The 25,001-nt window shown below is 46.5% G+C and overlaps 1 protein-coding gene across 3 annotated transcripts in view; it reads left to right on the plus strand.

Annotated features, from left to right (window-relative positions):
- Positions 1-1,489: 1,489 nt before the first annotated feature.
- The window catches only part of AXIN1 (axin 1), a 28,890-nt gene continuing 5,378 nt past the window's right edge, over positions 1,490-25,001 (plus strand). For 2 of the 3 annotated variants that reach the window (XM_054993307.1, XM_054993309.1), the window contains exons 1-8: positions 1,490-1,651; positions 2,887-3,843; positions 12,559-12,699; positions 16,685-16,781; positions 18,139-18,276; positions 19,721-20,265; positions 23,471-23,647; positions 24,507-24,752. In XM_054993307.1, the coding sequence (XP_054849282.1) occupies positions 2,963-3,843; positions 12,559-12,699; positions 16,685-16,781; positions 18,139-18,276; positions 19,721-20,265; positions 23,471-23,647; positions 24,507-24,752 (2,225 nt within the window). In that variant the 5' untranslated portion in view covers positions 1,490-1,651; positions 2,887-2,962. Of the gene's footprint in view, positions 1,652-2,145; positions 2,403-2,886; positions 3,844-12,558; positions 12,700-16,684; positions 16,782-18,138; positions 18,277-19,720; positions 20,266-23,470; positions 23,648-24,506; positions 24,753-25,001 lie in introns of those variants that run through there. The other variant, XM_054993308.1, reaches the window with a different exon arrangement.

Consider the following 25,001-nt stretch of genomic DNA (forward strand, 5'->3'; position numbering starts at 1 on the left):
ACCTGGATTCACAGCATGGTAACATCAAGACTAGACGACTGTAATGCATTCTACATAGGTCTCTCCTCAAAGTCAATTTGAAGACTCCTGCTTGTACAGAACAGTGCAGCTCAAGTATTATCAGGAGCTAACTGGAACACATATATTACTACTATTCTGCAGTTGTTCCATTGTCTGCCCATCAGTTAGCAGACTCAAGACAAGGTCATGGCTATCACATACAAAGCCCTTCATGGCCATGACCCCTCATAAGCTGCTGGACCACCTCTCTTCCTATGCTCTACCACGGCAGCTTTGCTTACAGGGCTCTCTGCAGATACCACCCTGCAAATGGGCAAAATCAGCAGTTAGTTGCCCATGTGCACACATTCTCTGTGGAGGGCCCCACCTTATGGAATGACCTCCCCGAAGAGATCAGGAAAACTCCCACTGTTTTGGGTTTCCACAATCTATGCAAAACTGAATTATTCAGGGCTTTTTACTCAGGTAATAGGGCTGTGCTTTAAGAAATGGCTCAGAGAGATGTGTTGGTAAAAGGATAGGGACTGTAAACTGTACTACCAGGTATTGTCTGTTGGGGTAAATGTGCTTCTACTGGGAGTTTATCATGTCAAATTACTCGTTTTATTTCTGCATTGTTTCACAGCTGTATAGGATCCATGCTTATTTTCAAATTTCTGCCATCCATCCCCTGTTGAATTGTTTGGTGAACGTCCCAGACGTTGATCAGATTGACTTACTGTGTCATTCGCCTTGGGCCTCAGTGAGAAGGGGAATATAAATAACAAAGTAAACAAAATAAAGCCGCCAGGAGCCCTCCGAGGCCCGCTTAGCCTCCTCCAGCCACTCTTATCTCCAGCCAACCGGGGGGGGGGGGCGCAATCTCTTGGGCTCTCCGTCCCCGCAGTAAGCCTAAGGAAGAGCCGAGTCCCAAGTCGCTCGTTGAATTGTCCGCGGCCTGGATTTGGAGCCGGGGCTCGACCACGCAGAAAGGCCAAAGAGGGACCCATTTTCCCAAGAGCCCGGGGTCTTACAGGCAGCGATGGCAAGATCAGTTGGCTGGCAAGCAGCAGCGCTGAGGGAGGTCGCCTTTTCGGCGGGCCCTGCCTGGAGGCCAGCCGCCTTCCTGGAGCTCTCTGGTCCTGTGCGGGGCCCAGGAGAGCCTCGGCGAAGACCTCTCTCCGGGATCCCCAAAGACAGGAGGCCGAAGTCCGGGCCTGGCGTTGCGGAGCAGCCACTCCTCCCCTCTACTCACGGCTCTTTGAGCCGGGGGGCGGTAGTGGACGTTGTGGCGGCCCAGCGGCTTTCTCGCCCCGCCTGGGGGCCGATGGACGCCCCGTCTCTTTCTCTCGGAGGGCGGCTTCGCCTGGCCCGGCCCAGCGGGGCCCGTGTGCGGCGGGTGTGCTAGCTCTGCCGTCCGGTCGCTCCGGCGGGGGCGCTGCTGAGCCGCCTTCGACCGTCACTCGCGGCGGAAGGGAAGGGAGGACGGACGGACGGAAGGCGGGCGGGTAGGCAGGCAGGCCCGGCCGAGGCAGGCCGAGCGGAGCGGCCGAGGCGGGCCGTGCCGTGCCTGGAGCCCAGGAGCTATGGGCGCCCGGCGCCGTCCGCCCTGCGCGGCCTCCTCGCCGTGGCCTCTACTCGCCCCGGGCCGGTGAGTGCTGGAGAGAGAAGGCCGGGAAGGGAGGCCAGGACAGGCCGGGGCGCCGGGCCTTCCTTGCCCGGTCTCTCACAGGGGTGGTGGGGCAGGCCGAGGAAGGAAGAAAGAAGAAGGGGGGCGGTTTCGCCTCGGCTGCTTCTTGCCTTTGCAGTTGGCACCGCGGGTGAACCCTGGGTCTCGGGGAGCAGATAATGTGGGAACGCGCTGAAGCCTCTCCCGGGCACTGTTTGCTCCGGCGGAAGAAGGATGGCTTCGTACGGGCGGCGTGTTCACGTGTGAACAGGCAGCGCCGGGAGCGCTAGACCGCAGCTGAGGCGTGAACAGGCCTCTGAGCCGGGGCTGCCGGGGATGTCCGGGCACTTCAGGACCCGCCACTCCAGCCCTCTTTGGCCAAGGCGCTTCGGGACTTTCTCCTTCTGTTGACCGCTTGCTTTAGGAAAACTTTCCTGCTGAGGCACTTCCCGCGGAGCAAAGGGATTTAGGGCTTCTTCCATTCATGGCAGGCAGTTTTCATAATGTAACAATGCCTGCATTAACTTAATAACTCGATATTTATGTAAACGTTGGCTGATAGCCTTGATCCTTCCAACCAGTTCCATACCGCAAGCCTAATTTCCGGAAGCACTCCAACGCTTGGATCCTGCAAGATGTTACAGCATGTTTGGATGGTTCCATTGACTTAAATCATAACTATTTTTCTGAGACCAGGACTTCAAAAGCATGTATTTGAAGACTTTTTAAAGGGGTGGGTGCTTATTTAAGAATGATAAGACTCCCATCTTCAAATCCTTGCTAGGCTGCAGAGCTTGCTAGGTGACTTTCTGGACATTCACCTTCTCTCAGTGCAACCCAATTCATAGCCTGGTTGTAAGAATAAAATGGATCCAGTAAGAACTCCTCTATGCTGATCTGAGATCTTTGGGCGTGGGATTTTTAAGAGGGAAGGAGGCTGGGTAGATAGATTAGCTGCTAAAAGTCCTTCTGAGGATGGGGAGATTTTTCAGGGCGCTGTGATGAAACTTACATCTTCCCAATGCACGTGGGATACTTTTAATTTGGTGTTGGGGGGAGGACAGGTATCTTGACCCTTCCTTACTGTTTTCAGGAGAAGATTTGCCTTGAGTTTCCCCAGGAATGGGGAAAGACCTTCCATTTGTGAAAGACTAGTAAGAGTTTTGAACTAGCTAGGATTGTTTACTGTTTCTAACAGCCCTTTTCCGCTGTTCCAGCTGGGTCTGCGTGTTTCTGTTGGGACGCTGAGACTTGGGCCGTTCAGTTGCTCCGGTTCTGGCGACCACCATCAAGATGAATGTTCAGGGCCAGAATTTTCCTCTGGATCTTGGAGGGAGCTTCACCGAAGATGCTCCAAGGCCCCCAGTCCCTGGTGAGGAAGGGGAACTAATTTCCACAGATCTACGATCGGTTGGCCATGGTTTTTACTCTGGGAAATGTGATGTTCTCAAAGCGGAGACTTCCACTGCAACGCCAAGACGTCCTGACCTGGATCTGGGCTATGAGCCTGAGGGAAGTGCTTCCCCCACGCCTCCCTACTTGAGATGGGCAGAGTCTTTGCACTCCTTGTTGGACGATCAGGATGGGATAAATCTGTTCAGGACTTTTCTGAAGCAAGAGGACTGTGCAGACTTGTTGGACTTCTGGTTTGCCTGCAGTGGCTTCCGGAAGCTGGAGCCTTCTGACTCCAATGAGGAGAAGAGGCTGAAACTGGCAAAAGCTATTTACAAAAAGTACATTCTGGATAATAATGGGATTGTGTCACGGCAAATCAAACCAGCAACCAAAAGCTTCATCAAAGATTGTGTAATGAAACAGCTAATTGATCCTGCCATATTTGACCAGGCCCAAACAGAGATCCAATCCATGATTGAGGAAAATACATACCCACTATTCCTTAAATCAGATATTTATTTGGAATATACAAGGACCGGTGGAGAAAGTCCTAAAGTGTACAGTGATCAGAGCTCAGGGTCTGGGACAGGGAAATGTATGTCTGGTTATTTGCCTACCCTCAATGAGGATGAGGAATGGAAGTGTGACCAAGAAGTGAAGGAGGCAGCCAGTCGTGATTCAGTCCCCTCCAGCAGGCTTACCCAACAGCTGCTTCTGGAAACAGCCACTCAGCGCGCAACATCCTCATCAAGACGATACAGTGAAGGAAGAGAGTTCAGGTGAGACCCACAGGTGCAAAGGTCTCCCAGTGGCAGCTGGGGGACCAGCAGATCATCTTTGCATGTAGCGTGTTCCTTTTCCATCTGGTGGAGATGCCAGAGAGGCTGCCGGGGCAGGGGTAACAGCCCAAGTTATTCTTAGCTGGAGTTTTGGTCTGCAATGGCAGAGGCTGGCAGGACATGGTAGTAGGACTTCATGGCATGGCTGTGTGAAGCTACAGAGGAAGGGAATTTGTGCCCTTCTTTTGAGTCAAACCATCACTCTGGCTGATCCAGCACTGTCTACCCTGATTGGCAGTGGCTGCCAAGTCCCAGGAAGGGGGTATTCTGAAATGCTGCAGAGATGTCAGAAATCAAAGCATTGGTCCCTCCCCAAACATTTGTAGCCTTATCTGTTTTCCTGACTGTTCCAGTGGGGAATTCTCCATAATTAGAAACTACCTGCACTACATGCATAGTGAACGTGTATTCTTAAATGTATATCCCATTCCAAGGAGATTGCTAGGGAAATAAAAAAAGAGAGAGAGAAATAGCCTCCTAAGTATATAAGACCACAACATACCATTAAGATAACCCTGCCCACACACGCAATCCAAATATGACTGGAATCCCCACCATCTGGCTCCCCATCCCAAACTTATTTTATTTTGTATTATTTTCCTTTCTTCAAAAGGTGACAGCCCTTAAAGGTGCAGCACGATCTCTTCAAGCGTTTAAGACCTTCTGCGGTGTTGAGGCAGGTAGCTGGGATTCATTCTTCTCTATGTGCATTTCATAATTTGGTGTAGATGTTAGCAGCTTTATGTTCCAAATGCTGTTTTCCTCTGGATTATGAGACAGGAAACATTGAGAAATGGGAAGAGTCCTTTGATCCCTTGCTAGTTTAATTGAGAGGCTGGCAAGCACCATTGCAGATACTAGGGCTTTCCTGCGGAGTTAAGAAAGCCATCTTGAGCCAAGAGAAAACACAGGGTATAAATATTTTAATAAATACATTTTAGGAGCTGTTGAATGTGTTGGAAGGAGCTGAGTAGTTTGGTTGCTGTGATCAGAAAGAATATGTCTTTTGGGATGTCTTTTCCTGGTTGCTAAAAGCATGCTTGTTATCATGATGTTACTTAGATTTAACTCCCAAGTTAACATACCTAGTTTGAAATTCTTCAGGTTACAAAATCCTAATTCAGTAGCTTTGCCGGAAATGATCAGAGTCCTGCTAGAACAGTTTTGGGAGAGGGCAGGTGAATCCAGCATCCATGAGTGGTGGACCACAGTGACAGAAATGAGGATGTTGTGAGTGTTTTCTTTCCAGGGCTGGGTTGGCATCAAGGGAGTGCCTGTGGCCTATCATAGAAAAAATAAAGTAGAGTTTGTGTTGAGCTAGATAGCTGATCATCGTCTCTGCTAGCCAGCAAAGCTCAGCTTTCTCCAGTGCCACCCAAAGTAGCATTACAGCCTTCTGAGACCATTAAAGTCAAGGTGAGACTTGTCTTAGGATGGCATTGTAAATGGGTCACCATTGTTCCTGCTGCTGGGGGTGAAAAGTGGTATTGGAGAAAACTGTTACTCGACCAGGGGTCCATCTGGTCCACAGCCTGTTTTACACAGTGGCTATCCTTCACTGCAGTCCTGAGCAGAGTTACTCCTTTGTAAGTCTATTGGGGTCAATGGGTTTATGAGGGTCACGGGTGGAACTCTGGATTGCACTGGCAGACTTAGAAGTTTTGAAGCCAGGGGGAAGACTAGATTTTTTTTTCACCTGGGTTTGGAATAAGGGAAGGAATTGAAATTTGGCAGAGGAAGTGTATGCTGCACTTGGTTATCAAATACAAACTTACGTTGTGGCTGTTAAGAGCATAAATACATAATTTACCCATATAAATTGCTCTTTCACATATTTATGGAATTTAGAATTACAAATGCTTTCATTCTCTGTAAGGAAAATTGTAAATATATCAGTACTTGAGAGAGAGGTGAAAAGTGTTTCATCCTGTGTTACTTTAGCACAACCATCTTAGTTTTTGCCATTTGAGATGTGGGAAAAGGTAAATGTTGAAAATACAATTCACTACAATTCCTGTAGTGAACAAAAGAGGATATTATAGATAGCTATGAATAGTCTTGCACAGTCCCAGAATTAGTGGCATATTTGTATATTGAGTTACATTTAGAACACTGAAAGCATTGGACTCTTAAGTAGTGCATTATAACATATTAATTGTGAACAAATTAAGAGCATAGCTTTGAGAATAAGTTGTATATGTCTGCATAGGGAATCTAATGTTGTAGATTGTTTTACATCAAAATCTTCATGTCACCCATTCCAAAAGAGAAAATAATCCATCCATAACAGTTTTTTTCAAAGCTTCTCAAAAATCTCTATTTTTTTCCATGGAAAAATTGGGAAAAAAATTATCAGGGGCCGGAAAAAGGACCCCCCCCACACACACACACACAATCTGCCCATCCAGTCTTTTCCATCTCTAAACCAACCAGATACCCTGGGGAGACCTGCAACAAGGGCATGGAGGCCAAAACCTCCCCCTGTTATTGACCCTTCCCCCCCACAGCACAGATATTCAGAATTTTACTGCTTCTGAGCATGGAGGATCTATTTAGTTATTCTTGGCTAATAGGCACTGCATGAATGTGTCTTACTGCACCCCGTGATAGTGAAATCCACACACTGATCACTCTTTGAAAAAGTTCTTCCTTTGGCTGTCCTGAATCTATTACCCATCAACTCCGCTGGGTGCTACTGGGTTTTATTACTATGGGAGCAGGAGAAAAGTACTCTGCTTTTACACTCCCCTATGAATAATTTGATAAACCTTTGTTATGTCTCCACTTAGTAATCTATATTTGAAGCTTTTAAAAGCCCTAAACTCCGCATTTCTTTGTACAGAAGATACTCCAACCCACTGATCCTTTTATTTGTCCTTTTCTTCACTTTTTTGGGATTTGGCTAATCTATGCCAAATCACTATTGCCACATGGCTAGGGCATTACAGCTGCCTTGTTTTTAATCCCTTGCCTAATAAGCCATTGCATGCAACTTACCTTTTTCACCGTTGCTGCAGGCTGAAGTGACATATTCATTGAATTTTCTGCCACATCTACTTTTATTTCTGCTCTTTGCTTCCTGACATTTAACCAGCTTCTAATTCTCAAGAGGACATGTCTTCTTTTCTTATGCCTGCTAAGTCTGTCCAGGATCTTCTTGGGAGGGGTTTTTGTTGAAACCATTTTGGAAGTCCAGGTCCAGTCTTTTCCATGTCCTCAAAGTTTAAAAGAACTCCTAAAGGTTTATGATAAAGCAGTGGCACTTTACCAAAGCCATGCTGATTCTTCTTTAATGCCGTGTGCTTTGCAGGCTGCCCAGGTGTCGGATTCTCTGGAGTAGGGCCACCAGCTTGGCTGGTTAGACTTGAGAACGTAGACTAAAGCTTGGCTTGGTGCTACAGGCAGGGGGCTGGGGCTTGCACCTAGTGGATTGGTTGATCTAGCAATGCAGCCTTCTCAAGCCTCAGCTAAACAGGCTGAAGAGGTAATCTGGCTCAGCTGCATCTGCTGGCAGGTGTTCAGGCTCCTGAGACGGAGCTGTGCCTTGGCCAGGATCCTGTAAAGCAGCATTAGTCTCAGAGCTCCATTCTGGGTATAGGCTGGGATTGCGTGCTGCCCAGTCTGGCACTTCACCTTCTTTGTTTTATCTCAACCTGGGTCTTCTGTGGAAGCCACTCTTGCAGAGTAGGAGTGGGTCTTGAGGAGCTACAGGTCCAGGTTCACATCCTAGCTGGCAGAGACTTAGAGGTTATCATTGAGGCTGGTAGCAAGGTCTCCTTGGCAGGCTCTGGCAGGATGGCCCACAGTGCTGCTGGAGCATGGTCAGCAGGTGCTGCTGCAGTGCCAGTCCCTCCCTGATCCTGCTGGTTCCCTAGCCTTGCCTCCTCAGCCTCTTCCTCTGAGCTCTCCAGGTCAGTCACTGGGCTGGTCAGAGGAGGTCATGACACTTAGTTGAGCTCGTTATGTGTACAGTGATTCTAGCTTTAATATGTTTACACCAATTTGTTACGCTAATCAAAATCAGCTGGTACTTTTTTGGACTGGATCCAGATCTCTTTTTTTAAAAAAAATGCATTGCTCCTCATTTGATTTTAGCTACAAGCGGCATTTTTTATAGCATATCAACTATTTTGCATCTGAGTCACATAAGAACTGTTGGGAGTATGCCATGCAGATGTAGTGATTTGGTTATTTTAACCTGTTTATCAGCCCTAGAACTTGAGCTCATGTTACTTCTGTTTGACTCTGTTCTATCAAGACTCGTCCTGAAAACAGTGATTCTGGCATTGCTGGTTTTCCAGTGGAAGCAGACACAATTAATTCATTTATCCAGAGGAGTTAGCCGTGTTAGTCTGTAGTAGCAAAATCAAAAAGAGTCCAGTAGCACCTTTAAGACTAACCAACTTTATTGTAGCATAAGCTTTTGAGAATCACAGTTTCTTCTTGTCCTCCATGCATCTGACGAAGAGAACTGTGATTCTCGAAAGCTTATGCTACAATAAAGTTGGTTAGTCTTAAAGGTGCTACTAGACTCTTTTTATTTCATTTAGTTTCTCTGCAGTGAGTGGGAAAGTAGCAAGAGCTTGTTGCCACACCTGTCTTCCAAACTGTGACCCTGATGCAGTGTCCTAGTGCAAACTAGGGCCATTGCCTAGGACTCAGTGCAGCCTAGGGGTCCTTTCCTCCTCCTGTAATCTTATAGATAAATTAATAACCTCTATGCCCAAAAAAGAGAGAAAGAGGGTACAATTTTGCAATCTGGAAGAATGAGATTAGGTTGCTGATAGGAAACAATGTTAGGAATGCCAGTCAAGTTGGGCGGTTTGGTGTACAGATTATAATTTTCTTCATTGTACTGCTTGAAACGATTGGAAGTTCACAATGTGTTTTTAGCAAAATTTGTGTGTATTTTTTGTCACTGTGGTTGAATGTTTTCAAACTTCTAAAGAAATTATAATGCCAGTCTCAGAATTAATATGAAGGAAAATCTCATTGTCATTTGATCCCCTTTCCCAGAGGAAGCAACAGAAGCTGGCAGAGCTCCCCCCCCCCCCATCACCTGTTCTTTGTTTTCCTGGCCTGCCTCCTTTCTTCGTGCTGTCTGTTCTTTTGTCATGGCTAAAGTGGGTGAGCTGGAAGGCTCCTGAGCAGAGGTAACAGGTTCTTCAGGCCCTACTGGGCAGCTGTGGGGGGGGGTGAGGGGGAGCAGAAGCAGCTTTGACCACCTTATTGCTCCTCATTTTTAATGACTTGTTTCTGTATAGTTACATTGTTGTAATTGTAAGCCATCTCCAGCGAGGACTTTGAAGAGGTGTGAAGGAAGGAACAAAGGTACAAACTCTCAGTCTCAGTCAAACTCATCAGCTTTTCAGAGTTTAATTTCTGTACCTGTGAGAGGTCTTCTGAAAAGAGAAGGGTGTATATCATTTAAACAAATTATTGTGACATTCTGCAGACCTTGCCAAAAACCCTGGTCTCTTCCTGTTACACCTCTGGATGACAGATGTCCCTCATTTTGGAAGCCCCCTGGGGTATTATCTGACAGTTCCCTCGGTCTCATCAGTCAAGGGCTGGGTGAGCTGTCTTTACACATGCTTGTAGTTAGTGACGTATTAAAAAGTCAGGATTACATTTTCCACCCAAGTCTGCTTTGGAATAGGATGTTCAATTTCAGCAGAAACAATCAGCAAAAGGGAAGAGATGAGCTGCCTTTCTACAGTTGATTTGGGCACAACAGACTCAAAATAATGAGAGCTCCAAGACAGAGAGATTGTGCCTCTTACCTGACTAAAGTAATTTTTTTCTGTTCATCTTCCCCCATCCCTGCCCTGTGACTTCATATTGTTTGGAGCAAGTGCCAAAATTTTGCCCACATCTCATGTGCTTCCCTTGTTTGTGGTCAGCCTCATATTCCCTGTTCCTGATGTTTGTGGCATAATAAATAAAATGCAGAATAGAACTTTGGGGACCCATAAAATTGACTTTGTAAAATTTCTTTCTTGAAAAGCTTTTGCACCACATGAGAAACTAAAAAGGTAACAACAAACAAAAGCTTGCAAACTGTATCAGGCCAAAATAGAAAGATTGTGGCAAGACAGGAAGGATGGAGAGAGGTACTTGTGTAAATTGTTAGAATTCTTTCCAGTCTCTGTGAGAAGAGTTCTGCCTCCAGAACTTGGAGCTGGGGGTGAAAGCCCTGCAGTTTGCCATGCTGCTGGAATCCACAAGATGTTGTGCCAAATCAGCGGTTTGAGTTCTTTTCTGGAGGCACCCTTAACCAGTATTAACTCTCTTCTGTCCCTTGCTGTATTTAATATCTACTTGAAGCCACTGGGAGAGGTCACTTGGAGATTAGATGTTGTTAGTAAAGATGCTGGTACCCCTTTGTGCCTATTTCTGGGGAGGCAGTGACTGTTTTCAAACGATATCTAATCTAGAAACTATGAAGGGCTGGGTACAGGTGAATAAAGGGAATCTCAATCCAGAGGCAAGAAGCATGAGCAGAGCTGACTAGGAAATAGATACACAACCTGGGTGGATATACTCCTGAAAGATCAAGTATGCCCCAGTGGGGATCATGTTAGGGCAGGTAAGACACACACCTGCCAGGTGCAAGCTATGTCCACAGAGCCTTGGCTTGGAGCCCAGTTGATGGTGATACCATGGTCTTCAAAGGAGATGCCATTTACCACTTGTGCTGTTGAAAGTGAGCCAAACCCCTGTGGGGTATTGGCATCCTCCTCATTGTACCACCTATGCAGTTTGCTGGGGGCCAGCCTTGGTTCTCAGGTGGGTTCCCTCTTGCCTGTATAGCTGCCTCTCTGTTGTAGACCCCCATTGGATGACTTTTGCTTTGGCCTTTCTCCTCCTGTTAGGGCCAAAAGACCTATGGAAGCTGAAAAATAAATTGGAACAGCAGGCAAGGTTAAATGTAGTTTAACACCCCTACCCTTCACTGGCACTTTCTCAGCTGCTGCTTTGAGGTACAGCCTGAACCTGCAGAAGGTCTGATCGTGGATCTCCCATGCCAGGCCTGTTTTGGCCTTTAGACTGCTTGCTCTGTCCCCAATACCATGGCTTCAGTGAAAATGCTTCGTGTGACTGTTTGGTATCCCAGCTCAGGTGTTCTAGCTTGTTCCAGGCAAGCTTTGTGTGAGCTCCTTTCATGGACATTAGTTTTGAACCCCAGCTTCTGCCTGCCCTTGGTCCTGCACAGAGCATCTGTGTGCTTGTAGCCATCATGTAATGTGGTAGCAGTTCACACTGCCATTTGCCATGTCTTGTACACCTAGCACCATTAAGTGCTTAAGGAGAGTGATAGGAGCTTGTCATTTAGCAGGCTGTGTGTGCAAACAATAGTTCAATAGGTATGTTTCTTCCCCAACTTATGTAGATGAAGTAGCTTGTATAAAATGGAGCAGAATGTGATCTGTCCTGTCATTTCTTCTTTCCTTTTACTCCAAAGAATTCATTTCAGATGTAACATTCTTTTGAAGTTGAATTAAGAAACAGCAACATTAGCTGCATGCTCTTCCATGAGCGCAGCAAGATGGGAATTCTGTACATGGATTGTTGTGGTGTCTTACAAGCATCTTCTGTGACTGTCAAATAATGATCCAGGAACCAAATGTTCTTCTCCTCCTGCATTCCTAGCCCCAGCCAAAAGACTAGTGGCCATGAGGCCACGCCCACTCTGAAACCCCTTTGAGGCTGTGGGTTTCAGCAAGGTTCACATTTCCTAGATGTTCATGTTCTCTCTCTCTCTCTCTCTGACACATGTTTTTAGTGTGACTGAATTATGTCAGCTGAATCCAATGAATCAAAATCTTGCTGCCTTGGCCTCATTTTAAGCCAAAGAGACCAAGGCAGTATACATGTGTAACCCCTACATTTTATCCTCACAACAGCCCTTCAAGGTTGGTTAGTCAGAGATAGTGACTGGTCAATAGGCCCCCAGTGAGCTTTGTAACTGATTTGGGATTTGACCCAGGGTTTTTGTGCAGATAGAGCTAAGATTCTGGGAGCATTGCGAAGACAGACTAATCCTTGAGGTCAGTTTGGGTTTCCCTCTGCTGCATGGGACAATACCCATTCTTGAGCCATTGTTGCTCAGTCTTCCTTTGGGCAGCAAGCTGTGTTCTCTTCTGTGGCACTCATGGTTTGCTAGTGATTAGTGCTTGGGGGAGGTAATTCAGTATTTGCAAAACCAGATATCTTCAGCAGGAAAATGCCTTGGTACCTTATCATTACAACTTCATAACCGAGATTGCTTTTCTGCAGGAGTTCCAGTTCTTGTGTTTACAAGTCTCTTATCCTGTGTTCTCCTGGTGGGATATGTGTTGTGTCAAGTGCAAATCTTGAGGAGGTGCCTTAGCTTGGTGGCCCCCTCCTTTACATACAGGTTTACATGCAGAAGGTCCCAGGTTCAATCTCTGGCATCTCCCGTTAAAACATCTCAAGTAACAAATGTAGAAGAGACCTTTCTCTGCCAGAGACCTTGGAGAGCCACTGCTGATCAGAATAGGCAATGCTGTGTGAATGGACCAGTGGCCAGACACTGCTTGTGACAGTTTTGTAGGTCCAAGAAGTCTTTTTCTGTCCAGATGGATTTGGTGGCAGTGGTTCCAAATGAAGCTGGATCTTTTTCTTTTGCAGGCATGGGCCTTGGAGAGAGCCAGTGAATCCTTACTATGTCAATACAGGCTATGCCCTCGCCCCAGCAACCAGCGCAAATGACAGCGAACAGCATAGCATGTCCAGTGATGCAGACACCATGTCACTGACGGACAGCAGCGTGTGAGTACTTGATTCTGAGTCCAAGCAAAGAGAAACTTGTGGAGTCCTGCCTCAGTCATCTGTGCTCCCAACTTCTGCTGGACACAGTGCTGCCCAGTGGTTATGATGGATGAAAGGACATCTGAGTTTGTTTGGCATGTAGAACTCAGAGGAAGTCATATATGCTCCACCTCCTTCTTTCCCTTGTCTTGGCCTGTCTGGTTAGAGATGCTCCTAAGTGGATATTGGATTGTCCAGAACCAACCAAAGCCTGGCAGCCTGCTTTGCTTGGTCGCTCCAGTGAACACCTCAGGAGTAGGTCAGAAAGATCTGCTCCAGTTTATATATTTTTATTCCACCTTTTGACTCTAAAAATACTCAGGGCAAGCTAGGATAGAATAAATAAATAATGACAGTGCAACCAACAGCAGCTTAGTAAAACCCAAGCAAACTGAAGCAGCAACTAGAATTAGTCCCAGCAGCCTAAGTGCAAGAAAAAAAAAACCAAAGATGTATTCAGTTTCCAAGGCCCTCCTGAATAAGACAGCTTTTAGACATTGTCAGAAGGTCAAAAGAGAGTGGGCCCAAAGGGCCTCGGGGTAGAGAGTTCTGTAACTTGAGGACAGTGGCAGGAGGGTCTGCTACCCTTGCTTTTGAGAGGATGGACTCCTTAAGTGGTGTACTGCTGGCTGGTCTCAGATCCAGGCAAGCTGCCTTGGTATTCATGATAAAGGCAAAGTGGTGGAGCATAAATATTATAAATTCCAAGCCATGTAGGGCTTTCAAGGACAAATTCAACACTTTGAGTTGGGCCTGGAAACAAATTGAAAGCCAGTGCCACTGATGTATCATTGGTCTTATGTGTATATCTTGATGAGTTCCTGGCAAAATCCTGGCTGCCACATTCAACTTACCAACTCACTCTTGGCCACCTCTGAATGCTGCTCATCTAGCAATAGTGCTGGCTCCAGGAACATCCCAAAATTCCAAGATTTCAGTTGGAATGTAAGCCCATCCAGAACAGGTTGTATATCTATACCTGAGTCAACGTTACCCCCAACTCACTGCCTTCTATCTTGTCTGGATTCAGTTTGTTTCCCTGCATCCATAAGAACATCAGAAGAGCCTTGTTGGATCTGACCAGTGGTGTATCTATTGCAGCATCCTTTTTCACACAGCAGCCAAAACAGCTGCCGGAGGAACAACAACAGGCCACAGAGCCCAAGGCCTTCCGCTGATGTTCCCCTGGTATTCAGAGGTTTGATGCCTCTGACCACGGAGGTTCCCCTTATTCACAATCTCATTTGATGGATCTATCCTCCATGACTCTGTCTAATCCACTTTTGAAGTTATCTGAGCTTGTTCCTATCAGTATGTCCACTGGCAGCAAATTCCACAAGTAAATTAAAGAAGTACTTCCTTTTGTTCATTTTGAATTTATTGTCCATCAACTTCATTGGATGTCCCCAAGTTTAGTGTTATGGAGATGGAGAAAATGACAGTGTACTTCAGTTGTCCAGATGACACCCTTTAATAATTTTCATATAGATGTTGAATAGCATAGGAGAAGAATTTGCTTCTGAATGCATCAGCCCTCTCCGCTAAACAAAAAGAACATCCTGGAAAGCAATTCCAATGTGTCTCCGTGAAACTGCTGACTGGGTGTCATCTGGAAGCTCAAAATACAGTGTCGCGTTGGTAACTCCTTCATTCAGTTTCATGGGGATGCAGCGGATGCAGGCAAGCAAACTCACTTAATCCAGACAAGACTGAGGGGCACTGGGTGGGAGTGGGGGTCCAACGAACTGAGCAGTAGCATACCACTTATTCTGAATGGTCAAAGATCCAGAGGAGTTAGCCGTGTTAGTCTGTAGTAGCAAAATCAAAAAGAGTCCAGTAGCACCTTTAAGACTAACCAATTTTATTGTAGCATAAGCTTTCAAGAATCAAGTTCTCTTCGTCAGATGCATGATACAAACTGGTCAAATACAGAAGAGGAGGAGGGAGAGGGGAGAGAAGGGGACATATATCAGAAGGGGACAAGATGCAATTAGTGGGGAGGCAACCAAAACATTCCTTTGCTAGTAAATGTAAACATCTCCTTTTGGTGTGGAGTCAGTTTGCCGTGTTAGTTTGCAGCAGTAAAAGCATCCAATTCCTATGTAGTATAAGCCTTCGATAACCACAGCTCTTCCTGCCAGATGCATCTGACAAAGAGAACTGTGGTCCCCAAAAGCCCATACCAGGCGCCACTGGGCTCCCCCAGACCACGCCGCTGTAAAGGAAATCTGTTACCTGTGATAATGTGATAACCATTCACAGTCTCTATTCAGTCCCAGCTTGACAGAGTCAAATTTGCATATGAATTCCAATTCAGCAGCCTCCCGTTGGATTTTGTTTTTGAAAGGTTTCTGTTGAACCACAGCGACCTTAAAGTCTTTGATGGAATGTCCTGGTAGATTGAAGTGTTCTCCCACTGGTTTTTGGACGTTTCCATTTCTAATGTCAGATTTGTGTCCATTTATTCTTTTGCGTAGAGGTTGGCTGGTTTGTCCAATGTACAGAGCAGAAGGACACTGTTGGCACATGAGGGCATATATCAGATTGGAGGATGAGCAGCTGTAAGAGCCAGAGACAGTGTAGTTGATGCCATTGGGTCCTGTAATTGTATTACCTGGGTAGATATAGGGGCAGAGCTGGCATCTGGGTCTGTTGCAGGGCCTGGTACCTGTGCTGGTGACTCTGCTGGCCGATTCATGATTGTAAGTGAGAAGTCGTTTAAGGTTGGGGGGCTGTCTGTAGGCAAGGAAAGGTCTTCCACCCAGGGCTTCTGAGAGAGAGGTATCATTTTCCAGGATGGGTTGTAGCTCACTGATGATACGTTGGATGGGTTTGAGCTGGGAGCTATAGGTGACAACCAGCGGTGTTCTGTTGTTAGTTCCTTTAGGTTTGTCCCAGAATAAGGGCACTTATTCTGAATGGGTTGTACTCCCCTTGGAAGATGTAGCTTGGGATTCTGGACTCTGCATGGATTTTTCTTTCAGAAAGACCCTGTTTGATGGGATCCAAATCCAGCTGGTACCTGTGGGAAGCAGAATATCTGGCTTAAGTGATATCAGTTGGTAGTAGGAGTAGCCTTAGTCAATGGACAACAGGGGCAGTTGCCCCAGGCCCATATTTAGGAGGACCAAACATACACAATCCTGCCTCTCCAAGCAGGCTGGAGAAGAAGGAGGAGGCTCCTGCGAAAGTTTGGATGGACACTTACCCATCTGGGTCTGGGGATTGCTCCTGGTTAGCAGAGCTCTTGGAATAAGCAGAGAAGACCTTGTCACCCTGGCCTGAAGTGCTGCAAGTTCTGCTCATGCAGAGTACATAAGATAGTACTGTTCTAAGAGAGAAGTGGTGATTAAATTGGCTTACTGCTCTAGAAACCACATTCCTTCATAAGAAAGGGGTTGTGTAAAGGTGGCTCCACATTTATAAAACATTCTGGCAGTCCTTATGAAACCTGAAGAACTAGATTAGTCTGTGATCTGGGTTTGAGTGGAAAATGGAATACAGCACTCACTTCTATGGCACCTGAAGAGTATTGGGGTTACCCTGAATAGGGAGATAGCTGTCGCTCCATTGGGGGGAAGTCAAGGGCACATACAGATCAGTAAGAAATGCCTTGCTGAGATCTACCAAAGGTCCATGTTGTTCTGCTCCAGCTGGCCAGCCAATGCTTGTGGGCACTCTCAGGCAAGGCACACAGGCAAGAGAATCCTCCTCTATGTGTCTCCCATGTCTCATATTTGGAAGTGTCAGTTGAACTCCATCTCTGGGACACATCAAGGTAGAGAGGAAAGTAGCCAAGTTTGGTAAGGTGTTTTTTGTGTTCTAGCCACCTCTTGCCTGTGGCGGCTGCCTCTTCGAGACCCTGATAGCCTGGCCTGTCAAGGTGTACTGTGTTTCGTCTACTCTGAAGGTCATGCTCGGTGTCCATCTTATTTCCTTTTTGCAGAGATGGGATTCCACCATACCGACTCAGAAAGCAGCATCGTAGAGAGATGCAGGAAAGTGCCAAAGCAAATGGACGTGTGCCACTACCTCACATTCCTGTAAGTAACTAGGACCCGCCCCCCTGTGCAGGAATGGGCCATTGCTTCATCATGGAACAGAAGCTTTGTATGTTGAAAGTCCCAGGTGGCAAGTGCCCAGACCATCACCAACACACCTTTCCCATCATTATCTGTATCACAGTTTGCAATAGGTTTGGGGATTGTATTTAGTAAGATGAAGGATCAAAACATATGTGAGTGTGTGTGTGTTTTAAAATAGTCTAAAAATATTGCAAAACTACCTGCTTGTCCTCTATAGCATTCTCCTCCCCCCTCATGTAAAGGTAAACTCTGAAATAGATTTTCGGAGTGTTCCCTCTTGTTGGAATGCAGATGTTTCCCGGTAACTAAGCTTTGAGCTGTGACCTGATCTGGATGATTCAGGTAGCCTGATCTTGTCAGATCTCAGAAGCTAAGCAGCGTTGGCGCTGGTCACTGTTTGGATGGGAGAACAACAAGGAAAGCCAGGGTTGCTACTCAGAGGAAAGCAATGCCAAACCACATCTGAATGTCTCCTGTCATGAAAACCTTACAGGGTCACCATAAGTCGCCTGTGACTTGATGGTGCACAACCCCTCCTGCACACACACACACTCTTTGAGTACTGCAGCCATTCTAACAGCCCTGAAGCGAGGCTTCCCTGGCTGTTCGCATGATTTCAAGGTTGTAACTATAACTAGGGGTTGAGGGGGTGGAATCATTCTGACAGTGCGTTTCCCTCCAGTCATTTCCCTACCCTGATATTAAGGATTTATACTGAATGTAAATCTTTCCTGTGGTGGTATGAGGCAAGCAGGGAATCTGGCATTGCACGGAGGGTGTTTTGGCTGGCTGCTTCTTGCTGTTTGAATAGGCAAGAGATTTTTTCATGGAACAGCTGTTGAGCTTCATGCAGATCTTAGCCCTGGATTCCTGCAGCTCTGTGTCTTTCACTTTGATGTTCCTGTCCTGTATTTGTGGAGTTAGGAAATTTAGTGTTACAAACTCGTAAAAGGTCTTTAAACTTTAAACCTTGAGAAGAGTAGCTTTCATAGAAAGCTGATGTGGGGAGGGCGGAATATAAATGTAATAAATTAAATTAAATTAACTGCTGCTCTGTATAAACATTATTAAGAGAGTGTCCTCGAAGCAATAGGAAAACCAGCACAGCTCTTCCCAGGAGGTCCAGAAGGGGCCCAGTGGCTCTTCGCTTTCCCCAGGGACTTGCCCGCTTGCTGCCCTGCCAGAATTCCTCCTCCATAACAGGGACGTTGTAGGCAGAGAGCACATTCCCTGATGTGTTCTACTGGACCCACATATGTTTTAAACCTGAAAACAGAAAAAAATGGCTTTACTAATCCTGTGTTTTTTTCCTCAGCGTACCTACCGAATGCCAAAGGATATCCATGTTGAACCCCAGAAGTTTGCTGCAGAACTGATAAATCGCCTGGAAGAAGTCCTAAGGGACCGGGAAGCAGAGGCAAAACTGGAGGAGCGCCTGAAGCGTGTCAGAGCGGTGAGTGGGGGTTGCCTCCTCTTTCATCTGCTCTTGCCAGGACAGAAGTAGCCTAGTGTGTCCTTATTATTATTACTATTACGATTATTATTACTATTACTACTATTAGCATTATTATAATTTCATATTTATATCCTGCCCTCTACAAGTGGGCTCAGGGCAGCTAACAACATTTAAAAACATTTTAAAACATTTAAAACATTTTGTATTGTGCAGCGGCAGCAGCATCAGGAAGACTTATAATATTTTGCATGCATACAGTTTTTCACGGGGGGGGGGGTTTAAATTACCTTCCCCCCCAGGCCAGGAAGAAGAACTCTTATCTTGCAGGCCCTGGGGAACTCTGACGTGCAGGCCTCTGCAGCATAGTGTGTGTTTTCAAGGCAGAGCTTGTCTTCTGTATGCTTTCTTGCCGTTCACGTGCTCTGCACTGGATGAGTATGAGGGCTGAGCTATGAAAGGGACCCACAAACCAGAAAGAATCTTCTCCCCCACCCTCACCTCCATCCAAGGACTCTTCTGTCATGTGGCCAGCAATCGCCAGGCAGGCAGGTTGAGAAAGGAGGCAGATGTCATTTGAACTGTAAGCTCCTCTGGGCCAGTTGGGGACTTAGAGTGAATTGCTGGCAGTTGAGGTGGTGGAAAGAAATCAGAAAACATTCTAAAGAGGAGCTGGGATGTGCTTTCTGGTGAGGGAAATGCAGGCTCAGCGTAGATGGAGGACACTTCTCGGGCTGGTCCATTTCACATAAACCTATCATCTTAGTGCGCAGTGCGCAAGGGCGAAGCTGGCTTCTGACTCCAAGGACAGTGACTGGGTTCTAAATGAGGGAGTGTCTTGGTGCAGCTGTGATCTATCCAGCAATCCTCAGCCCCCTTCAGTGACTGTCCTCTTTGCCTGGACATCCATTCCCGGATGAATCTATGAGACCTCCTTGCTCTGGTCTTTCTCACGTCCTATCTTTAGCTGAAGTCCTCAGTCATAATTCCCCTACTGACCCTGAGTGGGCCGGATAAAGTTTTTGCCCCCATTCTCCCTCCCGCTATGGTTTCCCTGTGTTATAGTTGAGCTTGGAAATTCCTTGGACCAGGGAGTCAACTGTCTGTTGGCTATTACTCTGTAAGGTGCCCTGACCTGCAAAGGTTGGAGAAGAAACATGTAGATGCTTCCTCTGAGGAAGGTGGGAAGACAGCATGTGGTTGCAGCCATTATCTCCCTTAAGCTCCCTCCGGTTATGGGCATTTTGTAAGAAACTCAGGAGCCATTTACTTTAAGGAAACTGGAGGAGGGGAAAACCACATCCACTAAGCACTGTGGAGGAAGGATCGATAGAAGGGTGATAGGATGGGATAGACTTGGCAGAAGGCACAAGGTGGCAGGCCAGCCTATCAGGGCTACTGGTTTTGTGCTGGCTGTGTATCTGATACATCTGTTATGTGACAGGAGGAAGAAGGTGAAGATGCAAACATCTCCTCGGGCCTCTCCCTCATGAGCCACAAGCTGCCCTCCACTCAGCTCTTGCCCCACTTTGCCCCTCGTTATGCTGAGATGCAGTTGAGGGATGCTCACGAAGAGAACCCAGAGAGCATTCTTGATGAGCATGTTCAGCGAGTCATGAAAACACCTGGCTGTCAGTCACCAGGGCCTGGCCGTCACTCCCCCAAGCCCCGTTCCCCCGACAGCGGGCTTGCTGGAAAACTGCTGCACGGCATGGCGGGAACAATTCCACTGGGACACAGCAAGCATGTGGCCAAATCAGGGCTGAAGCTAGATGCTGCTAACCTCCACCACCACAAGCACGTTTACCACCATGTTGTCCACCACCACGGCACCCTCAAGCCCAAAGAGCAGCTGGAGGTGGAAGCCAGCCAGCGTGTGCAGGGCAGCTTTGCCTGGAATGTGGATGCTCACAGCTATGCAACGAAAGCACGGGCCTACGGGGAAAGCGTCAACATGGCCCCTGCTCCCATGGATTCCTTGGCCCACAGGTGAGCAAAAGATTCATTGTTGAGTAGATGATGTGGGAGGGCAAGAAGAGGCCCACTGGGCTGCAGTTTGGCCCCTCTGCATTTATGTTGCACATCTGTGTTGAGGGCCCCTTGGCTTGGGGACCCAGGTAGTTTCTGTCACTGATGACACCAGCAAAAGGAAGAGGCATTAGATTGAGGGCCAGCTGGAGAGCGGAGGAGCTTCTGTGTCCTGGTATGTTAGACTTGGGTTTTGTGGCATCCATGTATGGGAGTCAGTGGAGCAGTCCAAGTTTAAGAATGTAAAACTTCTCCACAGAGTTGCTGCCTATGGAAATACTAGGCATGTAGAATACTAGCAATGTAGTGTAAATAGCAAGACGTTCCTTTAAAAAGTACAAGTCCAGTGGAAAAACGAGGAAAAATAAAGACTCTGGCAAAACAAATGTAAGTTAACAATAAAACAAGTGAAAAAAGAATCAGAGCAGCATATTGTTAAAACCATTAAAACAGACAGTGACATGTTCTTTAAGTACATCTGAAGCAGCAAACAAAGTAGGTAGATGGAACATTAGATGATTAAATGATTAAAAGCAATGCTAAAGGAAAACATTATTATTATTATTATTATTATTATTATTATTTACAAAACATACCCCACCTTTCTACTCTCATCAGGACTACCAAAGCAGCTAACAGATTAAAAATACATATAATAAAAACACATCTTGAAAAGCCATTAAAACCAAACAAAAATACTTCGTTACAACGATTAAAACCAAGTTGAGATATATGTTTAAAAACATAAAAACAACAAATTAAAACATAGGGCTGGAAGGAGGGATCACTGAGGGAATGCCAAATGAAACAAAAACATTTTCACTCTCTGGTGGAAGATGGCAACAGAAGGGAGCAGGCAGATCATGAGGAGAGATTTTCAGAATTTTGGGGCCACTACTGAGAAGGCCCTCCCCCGGGTTGCTACCTAACTAATCTTATAAGGCAAGAGCACCCAAGGCAGGACATCAGAAGATGGTCACAGCGGTCAATTGGTTTGTTGGCTGTCCTTCAAGAATGCTGGTCCCATGCCATATAGGGCTTTAGCACCTTGTATTGTCCCCGGAAACAAATTGAGTGCCAATGTAGATAGGCCAAGACTTGGGAGATATGATGGCTACGGTCCACTCCAGTCAGCATCCTGGCTGCAGCATTCTGCACCAATTGAAGTTTCTGAACACTTTTGGGGAGCAGCCCGCATTGTGCTAGTCTTCACTGCAGAAGAACTTGAACAGATGCCAGCGCCCCAATTTTTGTTCTGATTTGCTTTGTTTTGGGAAAGAGCACTGGAAGAACTGAATCAAATAAAGGTTACAGGATGAATTTATAGGGCTGATAAGTAAAATATTGTCATGCATCCTATAGTTCTTAAAGAGCTCAAACACATTTTTTTTTTATTACAAGATTAGCAGTTTCCTTACACATGCTATTTTCCAACCTTCTAGAAACACCAGATTTTCAAAAGGAAACCAAGGTTGGGGGAGCAGGGAGGCTGCTGACCAGTAAGCCTAACATTTGTTTCAAATGAAAGATAACCATACAGAAGAAGATCATGCTTTTTTTTTTGTGAAAGAACCAGCGTAGCCTTTGCAAAGGGAAGCCCTGCCACACCAGCCTTTGCAGGCCTTAGAGCAAGTGAACAAATAGTCCAGTAGCCATTACCGATTTGTATTTCTAAACGTTTTGACAAAGTTCCCTACCAAAGGCTCTCAGGTAAACATAGTGGTTATTGGATAAAAGGATGAACACTTTCATAGTCTGATAATTGATTAAAAGAACAAATAGCAGTCAATTGGAGTAAATAGATAGTTCTTGCAATAAAAGGAAGTAGCCAGCAGGGTCTTCTGGGTGTTGGTGCTGGGACCAGTGTCATTTAACGTTCATAAAGGAACTGAAGTTGTGATGAGAGTAAAGTGACTGAACATGCATATGAGACTAAATTATTTGAGACTGAGAAAGAGGATTGTGAAGAGCTCTAGGAGGATTTCTGAAAGGGTTGAGGGAGCAACAACATGGCCAGTGAAATTCAGCGTCAAGTGAATCTGTATTGATATACACACTGTTGAAAAGGGGTTTTCCATGCTGGGGAGCATTAGGAAAGAGGTGGGAAACAAGCCTGCATCCTTTGTGTACAGTAGTTGTACTGCTTCCATATTTGGAATATTGTGAACTGGCTGCCCTATCTTGAAAAGAGTAGCAGAAAAGGTGCAGAAAAGGGGGGGGGGTATGAGCACCTTACCTCTGAGGGATGGCAACAGCATTTGAGGCTCTTTAGTTCAATAAAAAAGACTATGGGGAGAGGGGGGCTGATAGAGGGTTATAGAGTGAGGCATGGGGGGTGGAAATTAATGGAGATAATTATTTTGTGTCTGTTGAACCCCCCGGATTTGAGATCACCCAATAAAATGGATTGGCAGCACAGGCAAGTGGATGGAGTTACAGAATGTGTAAGTTTGTAATGTGTTGATAGCCTTCAAAGAGAACTAATCATACACAGAAGATTGCTGGCTCTTGGTCTTGATGACTAAAGTGAACCTTCATGTTCAGAGGCAGTGTGCCATTCAGCTGCTATGGGCAACAGTGAAATGCTGCTGCCTTCATTCCTTGTGGATTCCTGAGAGCATCTGGTTGGCCACTGTTTGTCTGGGCCAGCAGGACCGTTCTTTGTGTCATAGGAAAACAGTACAGCAGCCACAGGCGGTTAAGCAGTTGAGTGTGTGTGCCACATGCTCATCAGGGCTTGGGTTGCTGCAAAATCAAAACCTTGTCTGATTATGCCCTGGTGAGCCCAGGAGGAAGCAAGCTTTCCCCATGAGGTCTCAGGCACAGCTTACACCTGGAGCATCCTGAGCAGGCAGGGGTCTCAAAGGTACCTCTCCTCTGTAGCTAATTTCTTTGCCTGCTGCTGAGAGCCAGTTTGGTGTACTGGTTAAGAGCACGGGATTCTAATCTGGAGAGCCGTGTTTGATTCCCCACTCCTCCACTTGAAGCCAGCTGGGTGACCTTGGGCAAGTCACTGTTCTCTGGAGCTCTCTCAGCCCCATCCACCTCACAGGGTGATTGTTGTGGGGTAATAATAGCATACTTTGTAAACCGCTCTGAGTGGGCATTAAGTTGTCCTGAAGGGCGGTATATAAATCGAATGTTATTATTATTATTATTATTCTAGTGGGAAAGTTAGTCTGCTCTCAAAAAGAAACACCAAGAAAATGGATGTGGGGAAGAGTGAGGGTGCCAGCTATGACATGCCAGGCTCTCCGGAGGATGTGGAGAAAAACCAGAAGATCATGCAATGGATCATAGAAGGCGAGAAGGAGATTAGCAGACACAAGAAGACAACGCATGGGTAAGGAGGGAACTGGGGCAGTGGGGATCCAGTAACTAAGCCATAGAGGGGAAAGACATAGAAGTCAACAGCTGGGACCATTACCTTGCAGGATGGGAAGTTTTCAAGCTGCAAGGTATGCCTTTCTGGTTCACAGTGGTCTCCTGGGGAGTAGACTGCTCTCTTGCAGAGAGTGCTATGTGCTGCAGACTCTGAGGTTTCTCTTTCCTTGCTCTGACCTGCTGCTTGATCCATCTTCTCTGCCCTCTCCCCTGTCAAGCTCAGCCCTTTTATTTCTCCCTTTGTCTGCAGTCTACAATTTTACTTGTTTATTTATTTATTCAGGAAATTTGCCTCCTCTCCACAGAACCTACTTGAAATAACCTACAAAATAAAAGCAAAACATTAAAATCCAACAGTTAAAACCAACCACAGTATAAAAACAGACTGATAAGCAACTTAAAATAACAGTTTGAAAATAAAAGGACACTCAAGTGGGGTTAAAAGACCCCTTAATTAAAAGCCCAGATGAACAAAAGTGACTTGATCTAGTGCCTAAAAGAACAACATGGGCATCAGGTGCCCATCAAGGGAAAGGGCATTCCGTGAGGGGCTACTACTGAAAAGACCTGTCTTTGGTTGCCACACTCGTCTCTGAAGGCAGAGGCACTGAAAACTGGGCTTGCAAGGTGGATCTTAACTGGTGGGCTTGGGCAGTTGAACTGTGTAAGCTCCCCAGGGCAGGATTCTATTTTCCCTGTTCAGCAACTGAGATCCGAATCTTCTGCTTCAGTTGTCATGCAGTGCTTCTGGACCCTGCATGGGGAGGTAAGCTTTTTTGTCCCTGGAGTTTGAAATGTTCTTCTGGTTTCCTTTCCAGGTCTTCAGGTGCCAAGAAGCAGCTGGCACACGAGGTGCCTCGCCCTGTCTCTGTCGAGCGCCCCATGGCTGTGCACCCCTGGGTCAGCACGCAGCTCCGGAATGTTGTGCAACCGTCACACCCTTTCATCCAGGACCCGACTATGCCTCCCAACCCAGCTCCCAACCCACTGACCCAGCTAGAGGAAGCCCGCCGGCGGCTAGAAGAGGAAGAGAAGCGGGCTGGAAAGGCGACCACAAAGCAGCGGTAAAGCCATCCTCAATTGTCTTGGCAGAGCACTGTGTGGTGGGGATGGCAGGGCTGGACTGTGGAATCGTGAGGAGTGCAGGAGCAGCCCCCCTTGACACATGCCACTCTCTCTTAAGGCTCTCTCCTGGGGCTCAGAAGCTATTTCTGCTCAGGGGAACAGAGGTGCTTACTGGAACCCCTGTCCCATTCATGTGTTTGGGCCAGTTCTGGAGTGGCATGCTTTATTGCTGGGCCCCCAAATAGCCT

The sequence above is a fragment of the Eublepharis macularius genome, chromosome 12, assembly GCF_028583425.1.
Source record: "Eublepharis macularius isolate TG4126 chromosome 12, MPM_Emac_v1.0, whole genome shotgun sequence".
Classification (NCBI taxonomy): Eukaryota; Metazoa; Chordata; class Lepidosauria; order Squamata; family Eublepharidae; genus Eublepharis; species Eublepharis macularius.